A 24,456-nucleotide genomic window follows, 5' to 3' on the forward strand; every position below is an offset into this window, starting at 1 on the left:
TTGTTGTAAATAATTGGAGAGGAAAAATCCGCATGTAGGGGTGGGGGATAGGGAAACTCTATGTATTAGGTTGAGCAACATTTAATTCATTTTCTGAACATGACATGAGCCATTTGGATTCATGGTAAAAACTCTGACTGAAAACACAGAAGATATTAGCTCTGAAAACCCATGGGGTGGTGCATCTTTGTATCAGTGTTGGGATACACTGTCCAAGGACCTCCGCCGCTGACCTCACCAAAGGTCATGGAGTCAGGGGGAGGTACCGTTTTACATTCCAATGGTGGGATACTCGCCAGTCTCATGAGGATGGGAAGTCTAGTGCTCGGCCTAAGTTACAGCCCTTCTAGTGGGGCCCCACCCGAGTTACAGCTGGAATGCACCAGAAGGGCTGTGGATATAGAAAATATGTTCAGCTACTTCAGTTGGTATTACATTTTTAAAAGCTATATCAAGTGGAAAGCTAGAAAAATGAAGTTTTGATTTCATAAAGGAGGACCATATGTATCTTACCCCATTTAGAATAGCACCAACTTTAGAGATTTCAACACGCTGTCCCAGAAGCTCTGGCTCAAGGTTATGGTACTCATTTATTAGATTTGTGATTAAATTATTGATCAAACTAGAACAGTTTGAACTGGAAAATACCTGATTCTGAACCTGGGAAAACATAATGTCAAGAATGAAGGTGGTACATTTTCAAATAAACAAATAATTTGATGGATTATTCAGTTACAAATGCATTTCTATACACAAATGGCAACAAAAAGCGAGTTCACATTTCTGACAGTTCTTTTATATAATTGCCTTTTCCATAAGAATTAAAAAAATGTATTCGTGTTATAGAATCATACAGCACAGGAGGCGGCCATTTGGCCCATCGCATCTGTGCTGGCTCTTTGAAAGAGCTATGCAATTAGTCCCACTCCCCTGCTCTTTCCCCATAGCTCTGCAAATGTCTCCTTTTCAAGTATACATCCAACTCCCTTTTGAAAGTTCCTATTGAATCTGCTTCCACCACCCTTTCAGGTAATGCATTCCAGATTATAACAACTCGCTGCATAAAACAAATTCTCATTTCCCCCTCTGGATATTTTGCCAATTATCTTAAATCTGTGTCCTCTGGTTACTGGCCACCTTACCACCTCCTTATCTACTCCATCAAAACCCCTCATAATTTTGAACAACTTGATTAAATATTCCCATAACCTTCTCTGGTCTAAGGAGCACAATCCCAGCTTCTCTAGTCTTTCCACATATCTTCCCTGGTACCATTCTGGTAGATCTCCAGTGCACTCTCTCCAAGGCCCTAACATCCTTCAGCCATGTTAACCTAAAATAGAATCATAGAATGAATACACAGGAGGGCATTCGGCCCGTCGAGCCCGTGCCTGTTCTCTGCAAGAGCACTTCAGCTAGCCCCACTCCCCTGCCCTTTCCTGTAGCCCTGCAAATTCTTTTCCTTCAGGTACTTATCTAATTCCCTTTTGAAAGCTAGGATTGAATCTGCCTCCACCACCCTCTCAGGTACTGCATCCCAGACCCTAACCATATGCTGCTTAAAAAGAGTTTTTCCTCATGTCGCCTTTGGTGCTTCTGCCAATTACCTTAAAAAACTTGTTCTGCCACTTTCAAAGATGTGTGTGAGAGAACCCCAGATGTCTTGGTTTCTGCACCCCCGTTAAAATTGTACTATTTAATTTATATTGCCTCTCTGCATTTTTCCTTCCAAAATACATCACTTCACAATTCTCCGCTATTTCTTCGCTAAACTCTCAGCATTCTGGAATGCAGCATATTGGTCTGGTGACTTTGACTTTTAAACTTCTAAATCCCAGTTTTCTATTTAATATTCAGAGCAATGAGCTGCTTTTCCACATCATCTTCGAGTCCTTCCTCCACCCTACTCTACAAATGTTCAAGTAAAATACCAAGTATATTTGCTATTTTAATTTCAACAATAAGGCTTGTTCATTCTATTCGTGTTATAGCATAGACTGCCTGATGACAATGTTGCCAAACAATCTTGTCCCTCTTGGGGGTCCATAATGCTTTTGCTGTTCCCTGCAAGAAGCTTTTACTCCTCCATTTTTGTTCATTCTGCTTCTATTTTGAAGTCTGCCGCTATGCTTACACTTTGAGCTAAAAAAAAAGAGGGGGGTAAGTGGGAGGTGGGGGTCGCAGACATTCAAGCCATGGATTTTTGAACAGCTGTAATCATCAAGGTGGCGTGTTCCCATAGAAGATGACTGGTTTTGGCCCTTCCATCCCAAGATGAGTATCCTGCTACTGTAAGAGTGCTGAACTCTAACAATAGGTACCAACGATATTGGTAAAAAACGGGATGAGGTCCTACGAGACAAATTTAGGGAGCTAGGAGCTAAATTATAAAGTAGGACCTCAAAAGTAGTAATCTCAGGATTGCTACCAGTGCCACGTGCTAGTCAGAGTAGGAATCGCAGGATAGCTCAGATGAATACGTGGTTTGAGGAGTGGTGCAGCAGGGAGGGATTCAAATTCCTGGGACATTGGAACCTGTTCTGGAGGAGGTGGGACCAGTACAAACCGGACAGTCTGCACCTGGGCAGGTCCGGAACCAATGTCATAGGGGGAGTGTTTGCTAGTGCTGTTGGGGAGGAGTTAAATCAACATGACAGGGGGATGGGAACCTATGCAGGGAGACAGGGAAATAAAATGGAGGCAGAAGCAAAAGATAGAAAGGAGAATAGTAAAAGTGGAGGGCAGAGAAACCCAAGGCAAAAAACAAAAAGGGCCACATGACAGCAAAATTCTAAAGGGGCAAAGTGTGTTAGAAAGACAAGCCTGAAGGCTCTGTGCCTCAATGCGAGGAGTATTCGGAATAAGGTGGACAAATTAACTGCGCAGATAGTAGTTAACGGATATGATGTAATTGGCATCACGGAGACATGGATCCAGGATGAGCAAGGCTGGGAACTCAACAACCAAGGGTATTCAACATTTAGGAAGGATAGACAGAGAGGTAAAGGAGGCGGGGTGGCATTGCTGGTTAAAGAGGAAATTAATGCAATAGTAAGGAGGGACATTAGCCTGGATGATGTGGAATCGGTATGGGTGGAGCTGCGGAATACCAAAGGGCAGAAAACGTTAGTGGGAGTTGTGTACAGACCACCAAACAGTAGTAGTGAGCTTGGGGACAGCATCAAACAAGAAATAAGGGATGTGTGCAATAAAGGTACAGCAGTTATCATGGGTGACTTTAATCTACATATTGATTGGGCTAACCAAACTGATAGCAATGCGGCGGAGGAGGATTTCCAGGAGTGTATTAGGGATGGTTTTCTAGACCAATATGTTGAGGAACCAACTAGAGAGCTGGCCATCCTAGACTGGGTGATGTGTAATGAGAAGGGACTAATGAGCAATCTTGTTGTGCAAGGCCCCTTGGGGAAGAGTGACCATAATATGGTAGAATTCTTTATTAAGATGGAGAGTGACACAGCTAATTCGGAAACGAGGTTCCTGAACTTAAGGAAAGGTAGCTTCGACTGTATGAGGTGTGAATTGGCTAGACTAGACTGGCAAAGGATACTTAAAGGGTTGACGGTGGATAAGCAATGGCAAACATTTAAAGATCACATGGATGAACTTTAGCAATTGTACATCCCTGTCTGGAGTAAAAATAAAACTGTGAAGGTGGCTCAACCGTGGCGAACAAGGGAAATTAAGGATAGTGTTAAAACCAAGGAAGAGGCATATAAATTGGCTAGAAAAAGCAACAAACCTGGGGACTGGGAGAAATTTAGAATTCAACGAAGGAGGACTAAGGGTTTAATTGAAGGGGAAAATAGAGTACGAGAGGAAGCTTGCAGGGAACATAAAAACTGACTGCAAAAGCTTCTATAAATATGTGAGGAGAAAAAGATTAGTGAAGACAAACGTAGGTACCTTGCAGTCGGATTCAGGTGAATTTATAATGGGGAACAAAGAAATGGCAGACCAATTGAACAAATACTTTGGTTCTGTCTTCACAAAGGAAGACACAAATAACCTTCCGGATGTACTAGGGGACAGTGGGTCTAGTGAGGAGGAGGAACTAAAGGATATCCTTATTAGGTGGGAAATTGTGTTAGGGAAATTGATGGGAATGAAGGCCAATAAATCCCCGGGGCCTGATAGTCTGCATCCCAGAGTACTTAAGGAAGTGGCCCTAGAAATAGTGGATGCATTGGTGATCATTTTCCAACAGTCTATCGACTCTGGATCAGTTCCTATGGACTGGAGGGTAGCTAATGTAACAACACTTTTGAAGAAAGGAGGGAAGAGAGAAAACGGAAAATTATAGACCGGTTAGCCTGACATCAGTAGTGGGGAACATGTTGGAATCAATTATTAAGGATGAAATAGCAGCACATTTGGAAAACAGTAACAGGATCGGTCCAAGTCAGCATGGATTTATGAAAGGGAAATCATGCTTGACAAATCTTCTAGAATTTTTTGAGGATGTAACTTGTAGAGTGGACAAGGGAGAAGCAATGGATGTGGTGTATTTGGACTTTCAAAAGGCTTTTGACAAGGTCTCACACAAGAGATTGGTGTGCAAAATCAAAGCACATGGTATTGGGGATAATGTACTGACGTGGATAGAGAACTGGTTGGCAGACAGGAAGCAGAGAGTCGGGATCAACGGGTCCTTTTCAGAATGGCAGGCAGTGACTAGTGGAGTGCCGCAGGGCTCAGTGCTGGGACCCCAGCTCTTTACAATATACATTAACGATTTAGATAAGGAATTGAGTATAATATCTCCAAGTTTGCAGATGACACTAAACTGGGTGGCAGTGTGAGCTGTGAGGAGGGTGCTAAGAGGCTGCAGGGTGACTTGGACAGGTTAGGTGAGTGGAAAAATGCATGGCAGATGCAGTATAATGTGGATAAATGTGAGGTTACCATTTTGGAGGCAAAAACACAAAGGCAGATTATCTGAATGGCGGCAGATTAGGAAAAGGGGAGATGCAATGAGACCTGGGTGTCATGGTTCATCAGTCATTGAAAGTTGGCATGCAGGTACAGCAGGCGGTGAAGAAGGCAAATGGTATGTTGGCCTTCATATCTAGGGGATTTGAGTACATGAGCAGGGAGGCCTTACTGCAGTTGTACAGGGCCTTACTGCAGTTGTACAGGGCCTTGGTGAGGCCTCACCTGGAATATTGTGTTCAGTTTTGGTCTCCCAATCTGAGGAAGGACGTTCTTGCTATTGAGGGAGTGCAGCGAAGGTTCACCGGACTGATTCCAGAGATGGCTGGACAGACATATGAGGAGAGATTGGATCAACTGGGCCTTTATTCACTTTAGTTTAGAAGGATGAGAGGGGATCTCATACAAGCATATAAGATTCTGACAGGACTGGACAGGTTAGATGCGGGAAGAATGTTCCCGATGTTGGGCAAGTCCAGAACCAGGGGACATAGTCTTAGGATAAGGGGTAGGCCATTTCAGACTGAGATGAGGAGAAACTTCTTCACTCAGAGTTGTTAACCTGTGGAATTCCCTGCCGCAGAAAGTTGTTGATGCCAGTTCATTGGATATATTCAAGAGGGAGTTAGATATGGCCCTTACGGCTAAAGAGATCAAGGGGTATGGAGAGAAAGCAGGAAAGGGGTACTGAGGGAATGATCAGCCATAATCTTATTGAATGGCGGTGCAGGCTCGAAGGGCCGAATGGCCTACTCCTGCACCTATTTTCTATGTTTCTATGTTTGTCCAAGTACAGCTGCAATTCATTTGCCAGGCATCAGTCACTTGAATTTGATTTTAAATAAGGCCTGAGAGCCCTAAGCAAGAGACCTACTCAGGAAATAGGACTAGAAGCTACTATTATTGATATACAGCAGAGACATGGAGTAGTGGAAACATGAAAAATAGAATGCAAGAAAAGACAGGAGAAAGTAAAAAGTAAAAGTTAAAAAAAATTCAATCAATCAGTGGAAAGAAAAAAAGGAGCATAAAAATTTGGAGCATGGCAGTCAGGAAAAGCAAGCCCAATGAAGATGCCCAAGACAAAATTACAGAATAAAAATGAGCATCAGGCATCAGAAATAAAAGGAGGATCCTTTTGAACGATAAGTGAGTGAAGGGTTATGGGGAGCGGACAGAGAAGTGGAGTTGAGGCCAAGGTCAGATCAGCCATGATCTTATTGAATGGCGGAGCAGGCTCGAGGGGCCAAATGGCCTACTCCTGCTCCTATTTCTTCTGTTCTTATGTAGAGAACCATGAAAGATAAAAGGCAAACAATGAACTATGCAGATATATGCAGATATGGAAGCAGTATTTCATGATGTTCATTTCAAAATTAGCAAAGATATATCATAATTAAATGACACAAAATAGAATGTTAAATAGAGGGATACTCAGGAAAATACTCAGAAAAAAAGTTGTATATTCAACTTCAAAACTAGCAAAATAAAGTGTTTGTAAATGAATACATCACACGAGATTGAGAGTAGTGAATTCTAGGACCAGAATTTGCGGTGGGCAATAACGGCAAACTGTCCCCTCTGAAACGGACCACAACTGCAGGATATAGTGCATAAACATCTAAAGGTAGAAATCCTGAAGTTGTGGTCAGCCATTCACTGCTCCGACACTGGCTGCGCTGTGCGCACCCTGCCCCCACTCCCCCCCGCCCATAGCCAGCAATCAGTGTAATCAATGAAATTAGCAAAATTGACAAATTGCTTTTCTGTGGTAATATCGCTGTTAAATATCCCATTAAATGTTAGGCCTTGTTGGATTAGGTGTAACTGGGGTTTTAACAGTATATTGACTGCTAAACAAACGACGTGGCTCTGGAAAACTAATTTTAATTTTGTGACGTGTCAAATTTCTCCATGATGATAAAAATTACAATTTTTAAGAAACTTAAAAAAAAATTATATATTTTTTACAAGTTTGTATATATTTATTTCAGGTTCACCTTGTCCCCATGCGAGAGCCCCAATCTTTGTTTTGCTCCCTCTAACATTTAAAAAAAAAGTTGGGATAAAAGCAGGTTCTCATTTCCTGCTTCCCTGTCTGAGAATTCTGCATTATGTTTGGCTGCTTAGACAGCTTGTTGATGTCACAGCAGATCGCGTTAGGGATTCCCCCTTATATTGCATTGAAATCACTTGTGCGTCAAAAAAGGCAAACTTCTCGTCAGAGATTGAGATCTCTCTGTGGGCAGCTTTCTTTAGGGCCAGCAAAGAACACCTTTCCTTCGCCGCTGACCGTAAATTCTGGGCCTATTGTATTTCAAATTCCCTGGAATAATACTGCTGAGTTTCACCAATAGAATTAGCCTAAAATTTATATGGAGATGCCCCCGCACCCCCCCCAATCCATCCCCAGAGTGGCTTGAATATACTTAATGGGAAAGTTAGGCTAACCAAGGATTTCTTGTTGTCACAAGAAATTGTGAATCTTTGGTTACTTGAATCAGTAGTTTTTCCTCCTCTCCTGAAGGTGTTGACCACTCTGCTAGTCTGTACATATTCCCTGCAGTACCTCACCCAACTGGCTATTGTTGATGTGCCACCCATGACCATTCGATCGCAAGGGAGGGGGAATCACAGTCCGATTCTGCCCTCGACGGCCATGCACACTTCCAGTTTTGAAAGCAACTAGGCAAGAGAATTTCTTCCTCCCTAACCCAGGGGTGTTGAAGTCATGTGTTACTTTTTATATCACCACCCCAGATGAAATCAGCTAACTCAAAACCAAGAATCAAACCTAGAACCTCTTGGTATCTATGGCTCACTGAATCATCTGTGAAGTTATTATCTTTTTATCAACAGTTCAGTACATATGCGCTGCAGCAGCAGAAGCAAATGTCCTTAATTACATACAGCACATTTGCAATGAAATCTCATTGTTCTATTGTGTCAGGCACCAAATAATGTTTCAATAATGAATACAGGTTACAATACAGGGCTAAATACTACATCATACCTTGGGAAGGAAGCAAGCAAGAAAGGTATAAACTGCATTGTTATTCAGACAGATCCTCTCGTCCATTAGAATGCACTTAATATATTCAGCAAATACCGGTTCATCACACAGCAACTTAACACAATTCTTTGCCATGGGTGACTGGAAAAAAAAAATGATGTGCATGAGAATAGTGCAAAAAAGAACTTAAAAGAAGTTTCTGTGCATAGTTAAGTGTACAATTTCCCTTCGTTCCTTCCCTTCCCCACGCTTATTACTGTCAGCCAAGCATCATTACCAGCCATGAGGGCAAGACCCCTTGCCTCTGTTGTTCCCTAACCAGCCACATATGATTAACAGTAGCTCTGCTGTGGAGAAGATCCCGCCTGTTGCACAATACTCTCAACAACACAGCTGAGTTCACCATATTGGAAACAGTCTATGCCAAACCATTTATAATCATTTTGAGGCCAGGTATAACAGTTCTGACAAGCTGTGCCAGCTGTTAAATATACATATCTTATGGACAGACTTCATGACATCACTGTAATGAATGCTATAGTTTGAAAATTGCACTGAATTATTTACATCATTTTATAAATCTAAAGTATTTTTAAATCTTGACTTAAGGTTCAGATTGAAAATGTAAGGAAAACAGTCACAACCAAAGGCATCTTTTCTTAACCTGTCCAAGTGCATACAAGTCAATCACTGTGCCTTCTTCATCATTAAATACTGTGTGACCTTAAAAGCCACCTATCCCAATTATAGTCACATTTACTGATACGGAAAGGGCTCCAATCTATTGGTAACAAGTTAGCTGTTAGTGACCTAACTGGATATTTAAGAAAATATAATTAAAGCAGTGATGCCAGCAATTTGTCAACATCATCAAAGACTCTCAAAATTCTACGTAACAATTTATTTTTGCAATCCTTTTATTTTTGAGCAAGTGAGCAGTGTGCCAAGTAAACATCACAAGTAGTTATTTTATTCTCAAAATTAAAGAAAACCACATCTACAATTTAGAAAGTAGTTTGAGTAATAGAAGTTTGAAATACCTGAGACTGGTAAATCTCCGTCCACAGTTTAGGAAACAATGCTAAATGAAGAGGCAAACCTTCATATGCTATCAGGACACCTGCAGATCAACAAAATAAATTGCAGTCACTTGAGGAGCAAGAGACAACCTGTACATCAATCCATACATGCACAAAGTGGGTCACACAACTCCAATGCACATTTTGAAGTTTGATGTTGAAGTGCAAAAATACATGTCCACATAAATTTTCAAATGAGAAGGATTGTAATTGTGTGGCCTGTAATTCAATTTTTTTAAATTCAGCACACAATCGTCTCAGCAACTTATCAATTTATTGCCACAAATTATTGTAGTTAACACATGCTAAATTGTAGAGGAGTAATCAAACTGTAATTTACATAGGTTCAAATGAAATTAAGAATAAATTACAGCCTTATTACTCGGTAGTTACAATTTCAATAAAATTAAGATGTCAGCAATTAAGCTGTGTGTTAAAATTACACTGACTGAAGACTAAGATTTAGAATTTGCTATTGCATGTTATAATATGATTTACAGAAGTGTTTACGCTTTTTTTTTTTACAGTTGTACAGGAGAATTAAGGACTTAATACCTTTATTACAACAATGTATGAGTATAACTGCCATCTATGCAATAACCATTGAATCTATCTGCAGTTTCTTCCTCCTCATTAGTTAAGTGTTTAGGTTTGTGTGTCCCCTTATTAGTCTACTTTTGTTACACACTAATCACATTATACTTCCATCCACTGGTATCCCCAGAGTTACCATAATTTTTTTTCATCAGTGGAACTCCCAGGAACAAAGGCAGAATTACCATCCCCCTATAAGCATGCACTAAAGTCCATCTGCCTCCTAAGCAGAAAAACTCTCAGTAACCACTTTTTAACCAGTCCCCTAAGCATGATCAAGTGTGTGTCAGCTAGAATTTGTTGGTCTTATTCCTGTATCAGGATTACAATTCCCAGGAACATTCCCATACAGCACTCAGCCAACCTACTCCCTCTCAATCTCTCTATGCTCCTTCAGTAGGGTCTTAAATCTGAACAAAGCAAACTATGTAGGCTATTATAGATTGGGAAACTTGATCGAAAGATATGATGGTAGATTAGCAATGCCAAACATTTAAAGAAATAATTCATAATTCGCAATAAATATACATTCCCTTGAGGAATAAAAACCCCACAGGAAAAATGATCCAACCGTGGCTACCAAGAGAAGTTAAAGATAGCATTAGATTAAAGGAAGAAGCTTATAATGTTGCCAAAAAGAGTAGTAAGCTGAGGATTGGGAGGATTTTTAGAATTCAGCAAAAGATGACCAGGAAATTGATAAAGAAAAGAAAATGAAAGTAACCTAGCAAGAGACACAAAAACAAATTGTAAAAGCTTCTACAGGTATGTAAAAAGGGAGAGATTAATGAAAGTAAACGTGTGTCCCTTACAAGCAGACAGGAGAAATTATAATGGGGAATACGGAAATGACAGAGACGTTACACAAATACTTCGTATCAGTCTTCACAGAAGACACAAAAAACATTCCAGAAACAATGAATTACTTTAAAGAAATTAATACTAGTAAAGAAATAGTACTGAAGAAATTAATGGGACTAAAAGCCATCAAATCTCCTGGACCTGACGGTCCATATCCTAGGATGTTAAAAAAGGTGGCGACAGAGATAGTGGATGTATTGGTTTTGAACTTCCAGAATTCTAGAACGCTCCTGTGGATTAGAAGGCAGCAAATGTAATGCCGCTGTTCAAGTTGGAGGGAGAGTGAAAACAGGGAACTATAGATCAGTTAGCCTGATGTCAGAGTAGGGAAAATGCTAGAATCTATTATTAAGGATGTGGTAACAGAGCACTTTTAGAAAAATTACAGTATGATTGGGTACAGTCAACATGAATTTAAGAAAGGGAAATAAAGTTTGACAAATCTATTATTTTGATGTTGTAATTATAGAATTATAGAATGGTTACAGCACAGAAGGCAGCCATTTGGCCTGTAGGGCCCGTGCCGGCGATTAGCAGGGTAGATAAGGGGGAACCAGTGGATGTAGTGCAGTTGGATTTTGAAAAAGCATTCGATAAAGGTATCACACTAGAGGTTATTACACAAAATTAGGGCTCATGGGGTTGGGGGATCTTAGCATGGATTGAGGATTGGTTAATGGACAAAAAACAGAGAATAGAAATAAGCGGATCCTTTTTTGGGCTGGCAGGTTGTACCTAGAGTGGTACCACAAGGATCAGTGCTTGGGGCTTAGCTACTTACAATCTATATCAATGACTTAGATGAGGGCACCGAGTGTAATTTAGCCATGTTTGCTGATGATACAAAGTTAGAAGGGAAAGCAAGTTGTGAAGAGGATGTGAAGAGGATACGAAGAGGATGCAAAGGGATTTAGACAGGTTTTGTGAATGGGCAAGAACACGGTGGATGGAATATAATGAGGAGAAATATGAAGTTACCCACTTTGGTAGGAAAAATAGAAAAGCAGAACATTGAATGACGAGAGGTTGGGAATGTTGGTATTCAGAGGGACCTACATGCCCTTGGACACAAATCAAGTTAACATTCAGGTACAGCAAACAATTCAGAAACTAAATGATATATGTTAGCCTTTGTTATAAAAGGATTGGAGCACAAGAGTAAAGAAGTCTTAATACAGGTTGAATCTCCCTTATCCGGAACCACCTCTCGTCCAGAGCCATTCCCGGCAACCGGGTGGCGCATGCGTGGAACTCCGACATGAACAAATTAAAATCCTTCCTTGCTGCCGACTCCCGCAATCGCTGGCCTGACCCCGCAATCCACCCCCCCACCCCACCCCACCACAATATGATCTCTCTGCCAGCCCCAATATCCCCTTGCTCAGTACCTGTACCACCCAATTCAACATGACCACCCCTCGTCCGGAAAAATCCCTTATCCAGAACAGGCCAGGTCCAGAGGGAGGTTCAACCTATATAGGGCTTTGGTGACTCGGCCTATATTCCCTAAGAGTTTGGAAGAATGAGATGATCTTACTGAAACGTAGAAAATTCTTAAGGGGCTTAACAGGGTAGATGCTGGGAGGATGTTTCACCTGGCAGGGGTCACAAGTCTCAGGTTAAGGGGTCGGCCATTTAAGACCAAGAGGAGAAATTGCTTCACTCAAAGGTTTGCTAATCTTTCAAATTCTGATCATCATAGGCAGTCCCTCGGAATCGAGAAAGACTTGCTTCCACTCTTAACATGAGTTCCTAGGTGGCTGTACAGTCCAATATGAAAACCACAGTCTCTATCACAGGTAGTGGGTGGGACTGGTTTGCCGCACGCTCTTTCCGCAGTCTGCGCTTGATTTCTGCATGCTCTCGGCGACGAGCTCAGCGCCCTCCTGGATGCACTTCCTCCACCAGGGACTCCCAGGTGTCAGGGATGTTGCACTTTATCAGGGAGGCTTTGAGGGTGTCCTTGTAATGTTTCTGCTGCTCACCTTTGGCTCATTTGCCATAAAGGAGTTCCGAGTAGAGCGCTTGCTTTGGGAGTCTTGTGTCTGGCAATGCGAACTATGTGGCCTGCCCAGCTGAGCTCATCAAGTGTGGTCAGCGCTTCAATGCTGGGGATATTGGCCTGGTCAAGGACGCTAACATTAGTGCGCCTGTCCTCCCAGAGGATTTGTAGGATCTTGCGGAGATATCATTGGTGGTATTTCTCCAGCTACTTGAGGTGTCTACTGTACATGGTCCATGTTTCTGAGCCAGTATTACTGCAGCCCTATATACCATGAGCTTTACTGCAGCCCTATATACCATGAGCTTGATGACAATTTTGAGGGCCCGGTCTTCAAACACTCTCTTCCTCAGGCAGTCGAAGGCTGCACTGGAGGCGGTGTTGGATCTTGTTGTCAATGTCTGCTCTTGTTGACAGGAGGCTCCTAAGATAATATACCCCAGAGGGCTGTGGATGTTCAGTCGTTGAGTATGCTCAGTCGTTGAGTATATTCAAGATAGAGATTGATAAATTTTTGGATACCAAGGGATAGTGTGGAAAGGTGGAGTTGAGGTAGAAGATTTAACCATGATCTTATTGAATGGTGAAGCAGGCTCGAAGGGCCAAATGGCCTATTCCTGCTCCTATTTCTTATGTTCTTATGCACTAAAACTCTTGGACTTTAATATGAACGTCTGCCCCACGACGGTTGGAAGAAAAAAAGGGGGGGAAAAAACAAATCAGGAAATGCCTATAACAGCACTCCTTGTGAGCCAGGAGGAGCTGGAGTTGTTTCCCTCCCCCGCCCTGGTCCTGCAAGGAAGCTTTCAGCCTCCCCTCTATTGACCGCGGCCTCTCTCTTCCCCCTTGTCGCGGTAGGTGACTTCCCACCCCCAAAGCCCTGATGCCTCTCTCAATGCCGCGATCGAGACTGATCTCCTCATTCCCCGCTCATCAAATGCTAGGGGCGGTCCAAAAATCCCCGGCTATGGATTCCTGCCGCTGGTTAACCTGTATGGCAGCCTGCCGAGCTATCAATTTGGAAAAGGAAGAAAAAAAATAAGAGGTCCTGCAATTAAATTAGTTTCCGGCCTTCCCCATAAATATCTCAATGCTTTTTTCACGAACCCCTCTTCACCACCCACAAGACAGCTGTATGGCACAGCAGGGAATATACAAGAGGAAAGACAGAAGAGCAAGGGAGAGAAAGGGAAAGTGAAAAGAAGAGAGCGTAAAGGAGGAGAAGGTGGAAGAAAGAAGTAAAGGTGGAAAGAGCAGGAGAAGTAAATGATGGAGGAGAAGCAAGAGAGAAATGAAGGAAGAGGGTGAGAAAAAGTAATGTGTGTGTGAAGGAGTCCATCGCTGAAAAACAAATTCCTAACTTTATTTCAGCAAGCAATGGAGAAGAGAAGAGAGAGAAGCTGTTGTGGGGAGGGATGGGTAGGAGAGGAGCTAAGTTAATGAATCATATCATGTATTTTTGGAAAGGTTGATTTTTGTTCCCCCAAGGTAACACAAACTCTAGTGTTGGGATTCCACGTGTCTGCTATTTTCATCAGACTCACCCAGTTATTCTCCAACACATTATTTACTCAACAGCTTCTATTGCATTTCCCTTTAGAATTCCTTCCCTCAACCCGTCTCTCCACCTCCCTCTCCTCCATTAAGATCCTCCTCAAAACTCACCTCTTTGACCAAGCTTTTGGTCGGCCCTCCTTTGGCTCTAATCAATTTTTTTTCATTATGCCTCAGTAAAGTGCCTTGAATGATTTTCTACTATATAAATACAAGTTGTTGTTGCATTGTTGAAGTAAATGTAGTTATATAGGGCTCAATTTTGCTCAACCCCTTTTTTCGGCGCACTTACCTTAAGTGCGCTGACTTTGCACGCTTGAAACGGCGCCAAAAGTCGCCCCATCCTGGCCGTTCTTTCGAGTCCCCGGAGTCCCAGCGTGGCGTGCATTGTGAAGTGGGGGACGGAGCAACAGCGCCGAAAGCAGTGCCGGCACCTGCGCACATGTGCAGTGAAGTCTGCGCGCATGCTGCTGCCCTCCCAACGTGTCCTGCGGGCTGTGAGCAGGACCCGATGCTCGCAGCCCCTATCCCCGGCCGAAGGGACGCCCCGATCTCGCCGCATCCTATCCCTGGCCGAGTGGCCTCCCGCATTGGCCGGCCGACTGAGTTCCTGAGCCGAGGTAGGACTTCAATTTTATTTTTTATTCGATGGTTGTGCTGGAGAGTTTTTATTTGGGGGGGGGGGGGGGAAGAATGTTTTTGGAGGGAGGTGGGGTTGAAAGTGTTTTGATGGGCCGGGGGGAGGGGAGGGGGGGGGAGAGAAACTTAAAAAAAAACTTGATTCTGGCATAAAGGGAGGGCTTCTATTTTTTTATTGATTGATTGCTTATTACTTTTTGTGGTTTGTTAGTGCTTTGTAAGTCTTGGTGCAGGTCCTCAGCTTCCTGCTATTTTTTATTTGTTGTTGAATGCTTATTTTTGTGTTTTGTTTAGTGCTTTTGTAAGTGTTGGTGCTTTAAATGTACTAACCTGCGCCGATTTCTTAACTGCCTGCAAGGTTTTTCAGAGCTGGTCACATACGCTGACCTAAGTCGATTTGGAGTAAGTTTTAGCTGGCCAAAGTGGCATAAATGGCCAAAACTGGGGTAAGTGTCTGGAAACGCCCCCGTTTGAAAAATAAATCGTACCAAACTGACATACTCTGGGGGGGGGGGGAGGGAGAATGGCATTTTTTTTTAAACTTACGGCAGAAAAAACAACTTACTCCAAAAAAATTGATGCAAGTCATGGCCAAAATTGGGCCCCATAGCGACTATGTCATTGCACATAGACACACTGGGTTTTGAAATTATGCTGCTGAGTTGCAAGTTTAAAGTTTCACTGTTTTACAACATACAAGCCTGTTCAAAATGTTGTCTTACAATCATTAGTTAGAATTACTATTTGACAATGCGTTCTTGATAATATGGGCCAGCTGTGATTACTTTCACTCAGAAACTGCCTAGTGAGTCAGTACGATCATCATCCTTATTGGGAAAAATGCTGGATTTTTCAAACTACCCCCGGGTGCACATGGACCAGAACATTAAAACATGTCCACTATATATACATTAATGCTTTTCAAAAAAAAAATTGGCACATACTTAATTTCACTAGGGTTTCTGTAAATTTTTCACAGTTCACTGCTACGCGGCACAAGAGATGGATGAACTGGTGATAAGAAAGGAAGTAATCCAGTAGGACACGGTCATAAACATCATCTTTTCCCTGCAAAATAAACTCACATTATTCCAAAAAAAATGGCCTTCACAAAATTTTCAACATACACTTTACTCAACACATTAATGCTTCCCACTTAGAACAGGTCGATGACAGCAAATTAAATATATACTGTAAACATGGTAAATATTTACACATTTTTGTGGGGCAGAAAGAATACTTAATCACATCACTGTGGGTATAAAATCAGTGTGTTTTCTGAAAATCTTTTTCTGTGCCAATGCTTCTTTGTAGAGAGAAAAGTAATTTACTTAACTGTTCCTTGGAAGCATACATTGTATTATATACATATTTTGATTTTATTAGTGAGATTTTATGAACAAAAAATATAACCGATCAGCAACTACAATCTTGGCTAGTATCTCAAGCTCCCTTTTCTCAAGTGGACAGAACTTATTGATACTAGGTTACAGGGGGTGCCAGTTTTCTAAGAGCTGTGTGTTGTCAATCCTTTGCTGAGCTGCTAGGTGGGACATCAAGAACAAAGAGTTTTGAGGATTGAAAAAAAAACCTGGCAGGTTTTGGCACGATAAATGCAGAAGGGACATAAATCCTTAGATTACAGAAAAGTGAGGGAAATTATTTGAGTGCCCTCACAGTTGAAGTCAGCAAGTAGAGGCCATGAACAAAATACAGCCATCTAAGTTCAGGGAATAGACCTCTGATCTGCCCTGAATGTGATCATATAAATGCAACATTGTGTTGGAGAAAAAAAGCGCTAAAATTAGCTCAAAACATCTCTATTACCAGCCTCTTCAAGAAGCAATTTAATTTGCAACTTCTGTAATAACTGCCAGATATACTTTCTCACCCTGACTAAAGGACACCTATATAAGCCAGTAATAGTAAAATATCACTGGCTGAATGCTCAGCCTGCCAACAGCCAGAAAAGTTGCCAGCCTCTTCCTCACTGCTAGGGTCTGTAAATGCTCTTGAGCTGCTATCAAAAAAGTGCTTCCTCAGGTGGAAGCCGCAATACCATCGGAGACAACAGTACCATCTCATTTATTTTGAAGCGTTGCTACTGCAAAAGTTCGAGCTGCCATTGGCAGCAGCAACTTGGAAAGTAGAAGGTCATGAACGTCAGCACTGAATCCATCTCAACAAAAAAAGTGTTCATTTCTCATAACTTTGCCTTTTAAATAAGCACATATGTAAACCTTGTGCTGCATAAACACTTCCATGGGTTTCGACATACCTTGCTAGTTTCCACCATTGTGGGCAAGAGGCACATATTGAGTTCTGGACGAGGAGGACGGATATTGTTCTTTCCACCCATTAACTTTATGTTCTCACGACAGGGGAAATAGGGCCCTAAAGACACTGTAAAACAAGTTTAAAATATGAGTGAAACAGAATCTTCGAAATCTGGCAAAAACAAGGAAGAGATTCAATTTTTTACTACCTGACTATTAATTGCATAAAAATTGCACTTACTTGGTATATTACTGTGGTGATAGGTGCAATGATTGTGCTGAAGGAATGGCACCAAGGTGTGAAGAAAATCATGAGGACTCAGAAGTACAAGTTCTTTTAAAACATCTAGAAAGCAATGACAATCTTGTTTAACTTGATTGGAAAGAAAGGTTTTATATACAAGATTTATTTTTAAAATTCCAGTCATTGACCAGTTTCAGCTGTTTTAAAAAAAAATCTAATAATTAATTTACTGCATGAGTTGAATTGAGAGTGCAATCATAAATTTTGTCAAGATGCAAATACCTTTATAGAAAGTTAAGTACAAAAACACATGCTTGAATTGTATGGTGATACGGAAGCAGCATGCTACATAGCTAAGCATTCCCACAACCAATGATCAATCGATCAGAGCTCTGCAGTCCTGGCACATCCAGTTGTGAATGGTGGTGGACAATTAAATAACTAACGGGAGGAGGCGGCTCAATGAAACATAGAAAATAGGTGCAGGAGTAGGCCATTCGGCTCTTCGAGCATAAACCACCATTCAATATGATCATGGCTGATCATTCACCTCAGTGCCCCTTTCCCGCTTTCTCTCCATACCCCTTGATCCCTTTAGCCGTAAGGGCCACGTCTAACTCCCTCTTGAATATATCCAATGAACTGGCATCAATGACTCTCTGCGGTAGGGAATTCCACAGGTTAACAACTCTCTGAGTGAAGAAGTTTCTCCTCATCTCAGTCCTAAATGGCCTACCCCTTATCCTAAGACTATGTCCCCTGGTTCTGGACTTCCCCAACATCGGGAACATTCTTCCCGCATCTAACCTGTCCCGTCAGATCTTATATGTTTCTATGAGATCCCCTCTCATCCTTCTAAACTCCAGTATATAAAGGCCCAGTTGATCCAGTCTCTCCTCATATGTCTGTCCAGCCATCCCTGGAATCAGTCTGGTGAACCTTCGCTGCACTCCCTCAATAGGAGACCAAAACTGAACACAATATTCCAGGTGAGGCCTCACCAAGGCCCAATTGCAGTAAGACCCCCCTGCTCCTATACTCAAATCCCCTAGCTATGAAGGCCAACATGCCATTTGCCTTCTTCACCGCCTGCTGTACCTGCATGCCAGCTTTCAATGACTGATGAACCATGACACCCAGGTCTCGTTGCACCTCCCCTTTTCCTAATCTGTCGCCATTCAGATAATATTCTGCCCTCATGTTTTTGCCACCAAAGTGGATAACCTCACATTTATCCACATAATACTGCATCTGCCATGCATTTGCTCACTCGCCTAACCTGTCCAAATCACCCTGCAGCCTCTTAGCATCCTCCTCACAGCTCACACTGCCACCCAGTTTAGTGTCATCTGCAAATTTGGAGATATTACACTCAATTCCTTCATCCAAATCATTAATGTATATTGTGAAGAGCTGGGGTCCCAGCACTGAGCCCTGCGGTTCTCCACTAGTCACTGCCTCCCATTCCGAAAAGGGCCCTTTTATCCTAACTCTCTGCTTCCTGCCTGCCAACCAATTCTCTATCCAAACTAGTACGTTGCCCCCAATACCATGTGCCTTGATCTTGTACACCAATCTCTTGTGTGGGACCTTGTCAAAGGCCTTTTGAAAGTCCAAATACACCACATCCACTGGTTCTCCCTTGCCCACTCTACTAGTTACATCCTCAAAAAATTCTAGTCGATTGGCCAAGCATGATTTCCCTTTCATAAATCCATGCTGACTTGGACCGATCCGGTCACCGCTTTCCAAATGCGCTGCTATTTCATCCTTAATAATAGATTCCAACATTTTCCCCACTACTGATGTCAGGCTAACCGGTCTATAATTACCCGTTTTCTCTCTCCCTCCTTTTTTTTTAAAAAGTGGTGTTACATTAGCTATCCTCCAGTCCACAGGAACTGATCCAGAGTCGATAGACTGTTGGAAAATGATCACCAATGCATCCACTATTTCTAGGGCCACCTCCTTAAGTACTCTGGGATGCAGACAATCAGGTCCCGGGGATTTATCGGCCTTCAATCCCATCAATTTCCCCAACATAATTTCCCACCTAATAAGGATATCCTTCAGTTCCTCCTAACTAGACCCTCGGTTCCCTAGTACATCCGGAAGGTCATTTGTGTCTTCCTTCGTGAAGACAGAACCAAAGTATCTGTTCAGGTGGTCTGCCATTTCTTTGTTCCCCATTATTAATTCACCTGAGTCCGACTCAGGGGCCCACGTTTGTTTTCACTAATCTTTTTCTCTTCACATATCTATAGAAGCTTTTGCAGTCAGTTTTTATGTTCCCAGCAAGCTTCCTCTCGTGCTCTATTTTCCCCCTCCTAATTAAACCCTTTGTCCTCCTCCGCTGAATTCCAAATTTCTCCCAGTCCTCAGGTTTGCTACTTTTTCTGGCCAATTTATATGCCTCTTCCTTGGCTTTAACACTATCCTTAATTTCCCTTGTTAGCCATGGTTGAGCCACCTTCCCGGTTTTATTTTTTACTCCAGACAGGGATGTACAACTGTTGAAGTTCTTCCATGTGATCTATAAATATTTACCATTGCCTATCCACCATCAACCCTTTAAGTATCCTTTGCCAGTCTATTCTAGCCAATTGTTGCTTCATGCCATCAAAGTTATCTTTCCTTAAGTTTAGGACCCTAGTTTCTGAGTTAACTGTGTCACTCTCAATCTTAATAAAGAATTCTACTATATTATGGTCACACTTCCCCAAGGGACCTCGCACAACAAGATTGCTGTTAGTCCCTGTGCAATAAGAAGGGAAAATTAGTCCCTTCTCATTGCACATCACCCAGTCTAGGATGGCCAGCTCTCTAGTCGGTTCTTCGACATATTGGTCAAGAAAACCATCCCGAATACACTCCAGGAAATCCTCCGCTTCCGCATTGCTACCAGTTTGGTTAACCCAATCTATATGTAAATTAAAGTCACCCATAATAACTGCTGCACCTTTATTTCTTGTTTCATGCTTTCCCCAACCTCACTACTACTGTTTTGGTGGCCTGTACACAACTTCCACCAACATTTTCTGCCCTTTGGTATTCCGCAGCTCCACCCATATCGATTCCACATCATCTAAGCCAATGTCCTTCCTTACTAATGCATTAATTTCTTCTTTAACCAGCAACACTACCCCACCTCCTTTTCCTCTCTGTCTATCCTTCCTAAATGCTGAATACCCCTGGATGTTGAGTTCCCAGCCTTGATCGCCCTGGAGCCATGTCTCTGTGATGCCAATTACATCATATCCATGAACTGCTATCTGCGCAGTTAATTTGTCCACCTTATTCTGAATACTCCTCGCATTGAGGCACAGAGCCTTCAGGCTTGTCTTTTGAACACACCTTGCCCCTTTAGAATTTTGCTATAATGTGGCCCTTTTTGTTTTTTTGCTTTGGGATTCTCTGCCCTCCACTTTTACTATTCTCCTTTCTATCTTTTCCTTCTGTCTCCCTGCATAGGTTCCCATCCCCCTGCTATATTAGTTTAACTTCTCCCCAACAGCACTAGCAAACACACCCCCTAGGACATTGGTTCTGGTCCTGCCCAGGTGCAGACTGTCCGGTTTGTACTGGTCCCACCTCCCCCAGAACTGGTTCCAATGCCCCAGGAATTTGAATCCCTCCCCTCTGCACCACTCCTCAAGCCACGTATTCATCTGAGTTATCCTGCAATTCCTACTCTGACTAGCACGTGGCACTGGTAGCAATCCTGAGATTACTACTTTTGAGGGCCTACTTTTTAAATTTAGCTCCTAGCTCCCTAAATTCATCGCGTAGGACCTCATCCCGTTTTTTACCTATATCGTTGGTACCTATGTGCACCACGACAACTGGCTGTTCACCCTCCCTTTTCAGAATGTCCTGCACCCGCTCCGAGACATCCTTGACCCTTGCACCAGGGAGGCAATATATCATCCTGGAGTCTCGGTTGCGGCCGCAGAAACGCCTATCTATTCCCCTTACAATCGAATCCCCTATCACTATAGCTCTCCCATTCTTTTTACTGCCCTCCTGTGCAGCAGAGCCACCCACGGTGCCATGAACTTGGCTGCTGCTGCCCTCCCCTGATGAGTCATCACCCTCAACAGTACCCAAAGTGGTGTATCTGTTTTGCAGGGGGATGACCGCAGGGGACCCCTGCACTACCTTCCTTGCACTGCTCTTCCTGCTGGTCACCCATTTACTATCAGGCTGAGTACCCTTTACCTGCGGTGTGACCAACTCGCTAAACGTGCTAGTCACGTCATTCTCAGCATCGTGGATGCTCCAGAGTGAATCCACTCGCAGCTCCAGTGCCGCAATGTGGTCCCGTCAGGAGCTGGAGGCGGATACACTTCCCGCACACGCAGTCGTCAGGGACACCGGAAGCGTCCCTGACTTCCCACATGGTACAGGAGGAGTATAACACGTGTCCGAGCTGTCCTGCCATGACTTAACCCTTAGATACACTTAATTGGCAACAATGCTAAAGGTTACTTACTGATATAGAAAAGAAAAAGAAAAGCTACTTACCAATCACCAGCCAATTACTTACCCCCTTGGCTGTGATGTCACCTTTCGCTTTCTTTCTACTTCTTTATTGCCTTCTCCCTGCAGCTGCACAAGCAGCCTCCTCCTCGACGCTGCCCGAACTCCTGCACTCGCGGCCTTTTTATAGGCCTCCGACCCCGGACTGTCGCCTCCTCCTCCTCCATGCTGCCCGAACTCCTGCACTCGCGACCTTTTTATAGGCCTCCGACCCCGGACTGTCGCCTCCTCCTCGACGCTGCCCGAACTCCTGCACTTGTGGCCTTTTTATAGGCCTCCGACCCCGGACTGTCGCCTCCTCCTCACGCTGCCCGAACAGCCCCATCCTCAATGATGGCGGAGCCCAGCACACAAGTGCAAAAGATAAGGCTGAAGCATTTGCAAGCATCTTCAGTCAGAAGTGTTGAGTGGATGATCCATCACGGCCTCCTCCTGAGGTCCCCACTATCACAGATGCCAGTCTTCAGCCAGTTCAACTCACTCCACGAGATATCAAGAAACAGCCGAGTTCACTGGATACAGCAAAGTTCTATGGCCTTAACATCCGACTGTAGTGCTGAAGACTTGTGCTCCAGAACAAGCAGTGCCTCTGGCTAAGCTGTTCCAGTACAGCCACAACACTGGCATATATCCAACAAAGTGAAAAATTGAACAGGTATGTCCTGTCCACAAAAAGCAGGACAAACCCAATCTGGCCAATTACCACCCCATCAGGCCAATTACCACCCCATCAGCCTATTCTCAATCATCAAAGTGATAGAAGGTGTCGCCAACAGTGCAGTCAAGCAGCATTTACTCATCAATAACCTGCTCACCAATGCCCAATTTGGGTTCCACCAGGACCACCTGGCTCCAGATCTCATTACAACCTTGGTCCAAACATGGACAAAAGAGCTGAATTCCAGAGGTGAGTAGAGAGTGACTGCCCTCAGCATCAAGGCAGAATTTGACTGAGTGTGGTATCAAGGAGCCAGAATAAAATTGAAGTCAATGAGAATCAGGGGGAAAAAATCTCCATCGGCTGGAATCATACCTAGCACAAAGGAAGATGGTTTCGGTTGTTGGAGGCCAATCATCTCAGCCCCAGGGCATCACTGCAGGAGTTCCTCAGGGCAGTGTTCCTGGCCCAACCATCTTTAGAAGGTCAGAAGTGGAGATGTTTACTGATGATTTTAATATTGAACATTTGTATCGGGATTTTATATTAAGAATACTGCGATACTGCAACTCCTCAGATAATGAATATATCCATGCCCGCATACAGGATTGAGCTGATAACATTCGTGCCACACAAGTGCCAGGCAATGACCATCTCCAACAAGAGAATGTCTAACCACCTCCACTTGGCATTACCATCGTAATCCACACCAACAACATCCTGGAGGTTACCACTGACCAGAAACTTAACTGGACCAGTCACATAAATACTGTGGTTACAAAAGGCTGATTATTCTGTGGCGAATGACTCACCATGGCCTTTCCACCATCTACAAGGCACAAGTCAGGAGTGTTAAGGAATACTCCATTTGCCTGGAAGAGTGCAGCTCCAATAACACAAGAAGCTGGACACTATCCAGGATAAAGCATCTCACTTGATTAGCATCCCATCCACCACATTAAACATTCACTCCCTCCACCACCATGTCTGCAGTGTGTACCATCTACAAGATGCAACTTGTCAAGGTTTCATCAACAGCACCTCCCAAACCCAGATGGCAACACCACCACCTCCAAGTCACACACCATCCTGACTTGGAAATATATCGTCGCTGGGCCAAAATCCTGGAACTCCCAACCCAACAGCACCGTGGAAGTATTTTCACTACACTCACTACAGCGGTTCTAAAGGCGGCTCACCACCACCTTCTCAAGGGCAATTAGGGATGGGCAATAAATTCTGACCTTGCCAGCGACACCCACACCCCATGAATGAATAAAAACAAATTGCAATTCTTTTGGTAACTGAGTGCAATTAAGTGGCCAACTAAAGAAAGATACGGTTTTCTTGCCAATATTCCTGGAAGTACAGTATCTCTCTGGACAAGTCCTCCAAAATGGTGCAACATACTGCTTCAATTACTGGTCTCTAACTACTGGACTAAAATGGTGATGTTATACCTCAAGACCTAGGTTAAAATCCAAGTGTGCACTCCTTCTCTCTCATGGTCTCATGAAATAATATTTCTGCCATCAATTTCACAACAGATCAATTTCATGCCCTAACTACCTTACATTTGGTTTTCCATCAGCACTGTAGTCAGTATAAACATGTTAATAAATATTTTGCCAGATGGATAGAGCAATATGTACAATGGAAAATGTTTTAAAAAAGTATACTAAATAAATCAGAAATCATTTAAAATTTATATTTTATCATTCCCCTTCTCTAGATTAGTCATGCCAAACACACCATCCATATGCCATGAGGGTTTGCCAATTCCTCAATGCTGCTGCTGCGGAGGCCTTCCATTAGGAGGCGAGCGAGTACAACCCAGATGGACTTGTCTCACATTTCCCTTTTTGCCTGCAAAGAACAGCCTTCACATATTGTGGGAAAGTAACTCAGCTTCTCTATTGACAACCTGGTTGAGATCAGGTAGTCATTGAATTGTGAATTATGGGTACAAGCTACTGTGTTGCACCATTTTGGCACCAATGCGATGCAACACTGGGCAGATTCACTAATTGTCTTGCAGCTGGAG

The 24,456-nt window shown here is 43.1% G+C and overlaps 1 protein-coding gene across 5 annotated transcripts in view; it reads right to left on the reverse strand.

Annotated features, from left to right (window-relative positions):
- Positions 1 to 24,456, reverse strand: part of usp34 (ubiquitin specific peptidase 34) — a 289,864-nt gene that overhangs the window by 7,113 nt on the left and 258,295 nt on the right. For all 5 annotated transcript variants that reach the window (XM_070889641.1, XM_070889638.1, XM_070889640.1 and 2 more), the window contains 6 exons: positions 17,213 to 17,317; positions 16,974 to 17,098; positions 15,640 to 15,763; positions 9,007 to 9,086; positions 7,967 to 8,107; positions 514 to 660 (listed from right to left, as the gene is read on the reverse strand). In XM_070889641.1, the coding sequence (XP_070745742.1) occupies positions 514 to 660; positions 7,967 to 8,107; positions 9,007 to 9,086; positions 15,640 to 15,763; positions 16,974 to 17,098; positions 17,213 to 17,317 (722 nt within the window). The remainder of the gene's footprint in view (positions 1 to 513; positions 661 to 7,966; positions 8,108 to 9,006; positions 9,087 to 15,639; positions 15,764 to 16,973; positions 17,099 to 17,212; positions 17,318 to 24,456) is intronic.

This window comes from Pristiophorus japonicus, chromosome 9 (genome assembly GCF_044704955.1).
Source record: "Pristiophorus japonicus isolate sPriJap1 chromosome 9, sPriJap1.hap1, whole genome shotgun sequence".
Classification (NCBI taxonomy): domain Eukaryota; kingdom Metazoa; phylum Chordata; class Chondrichthyes; family Pristiophoridae; genus Pristiophorus; species Pristiophorus japonicus.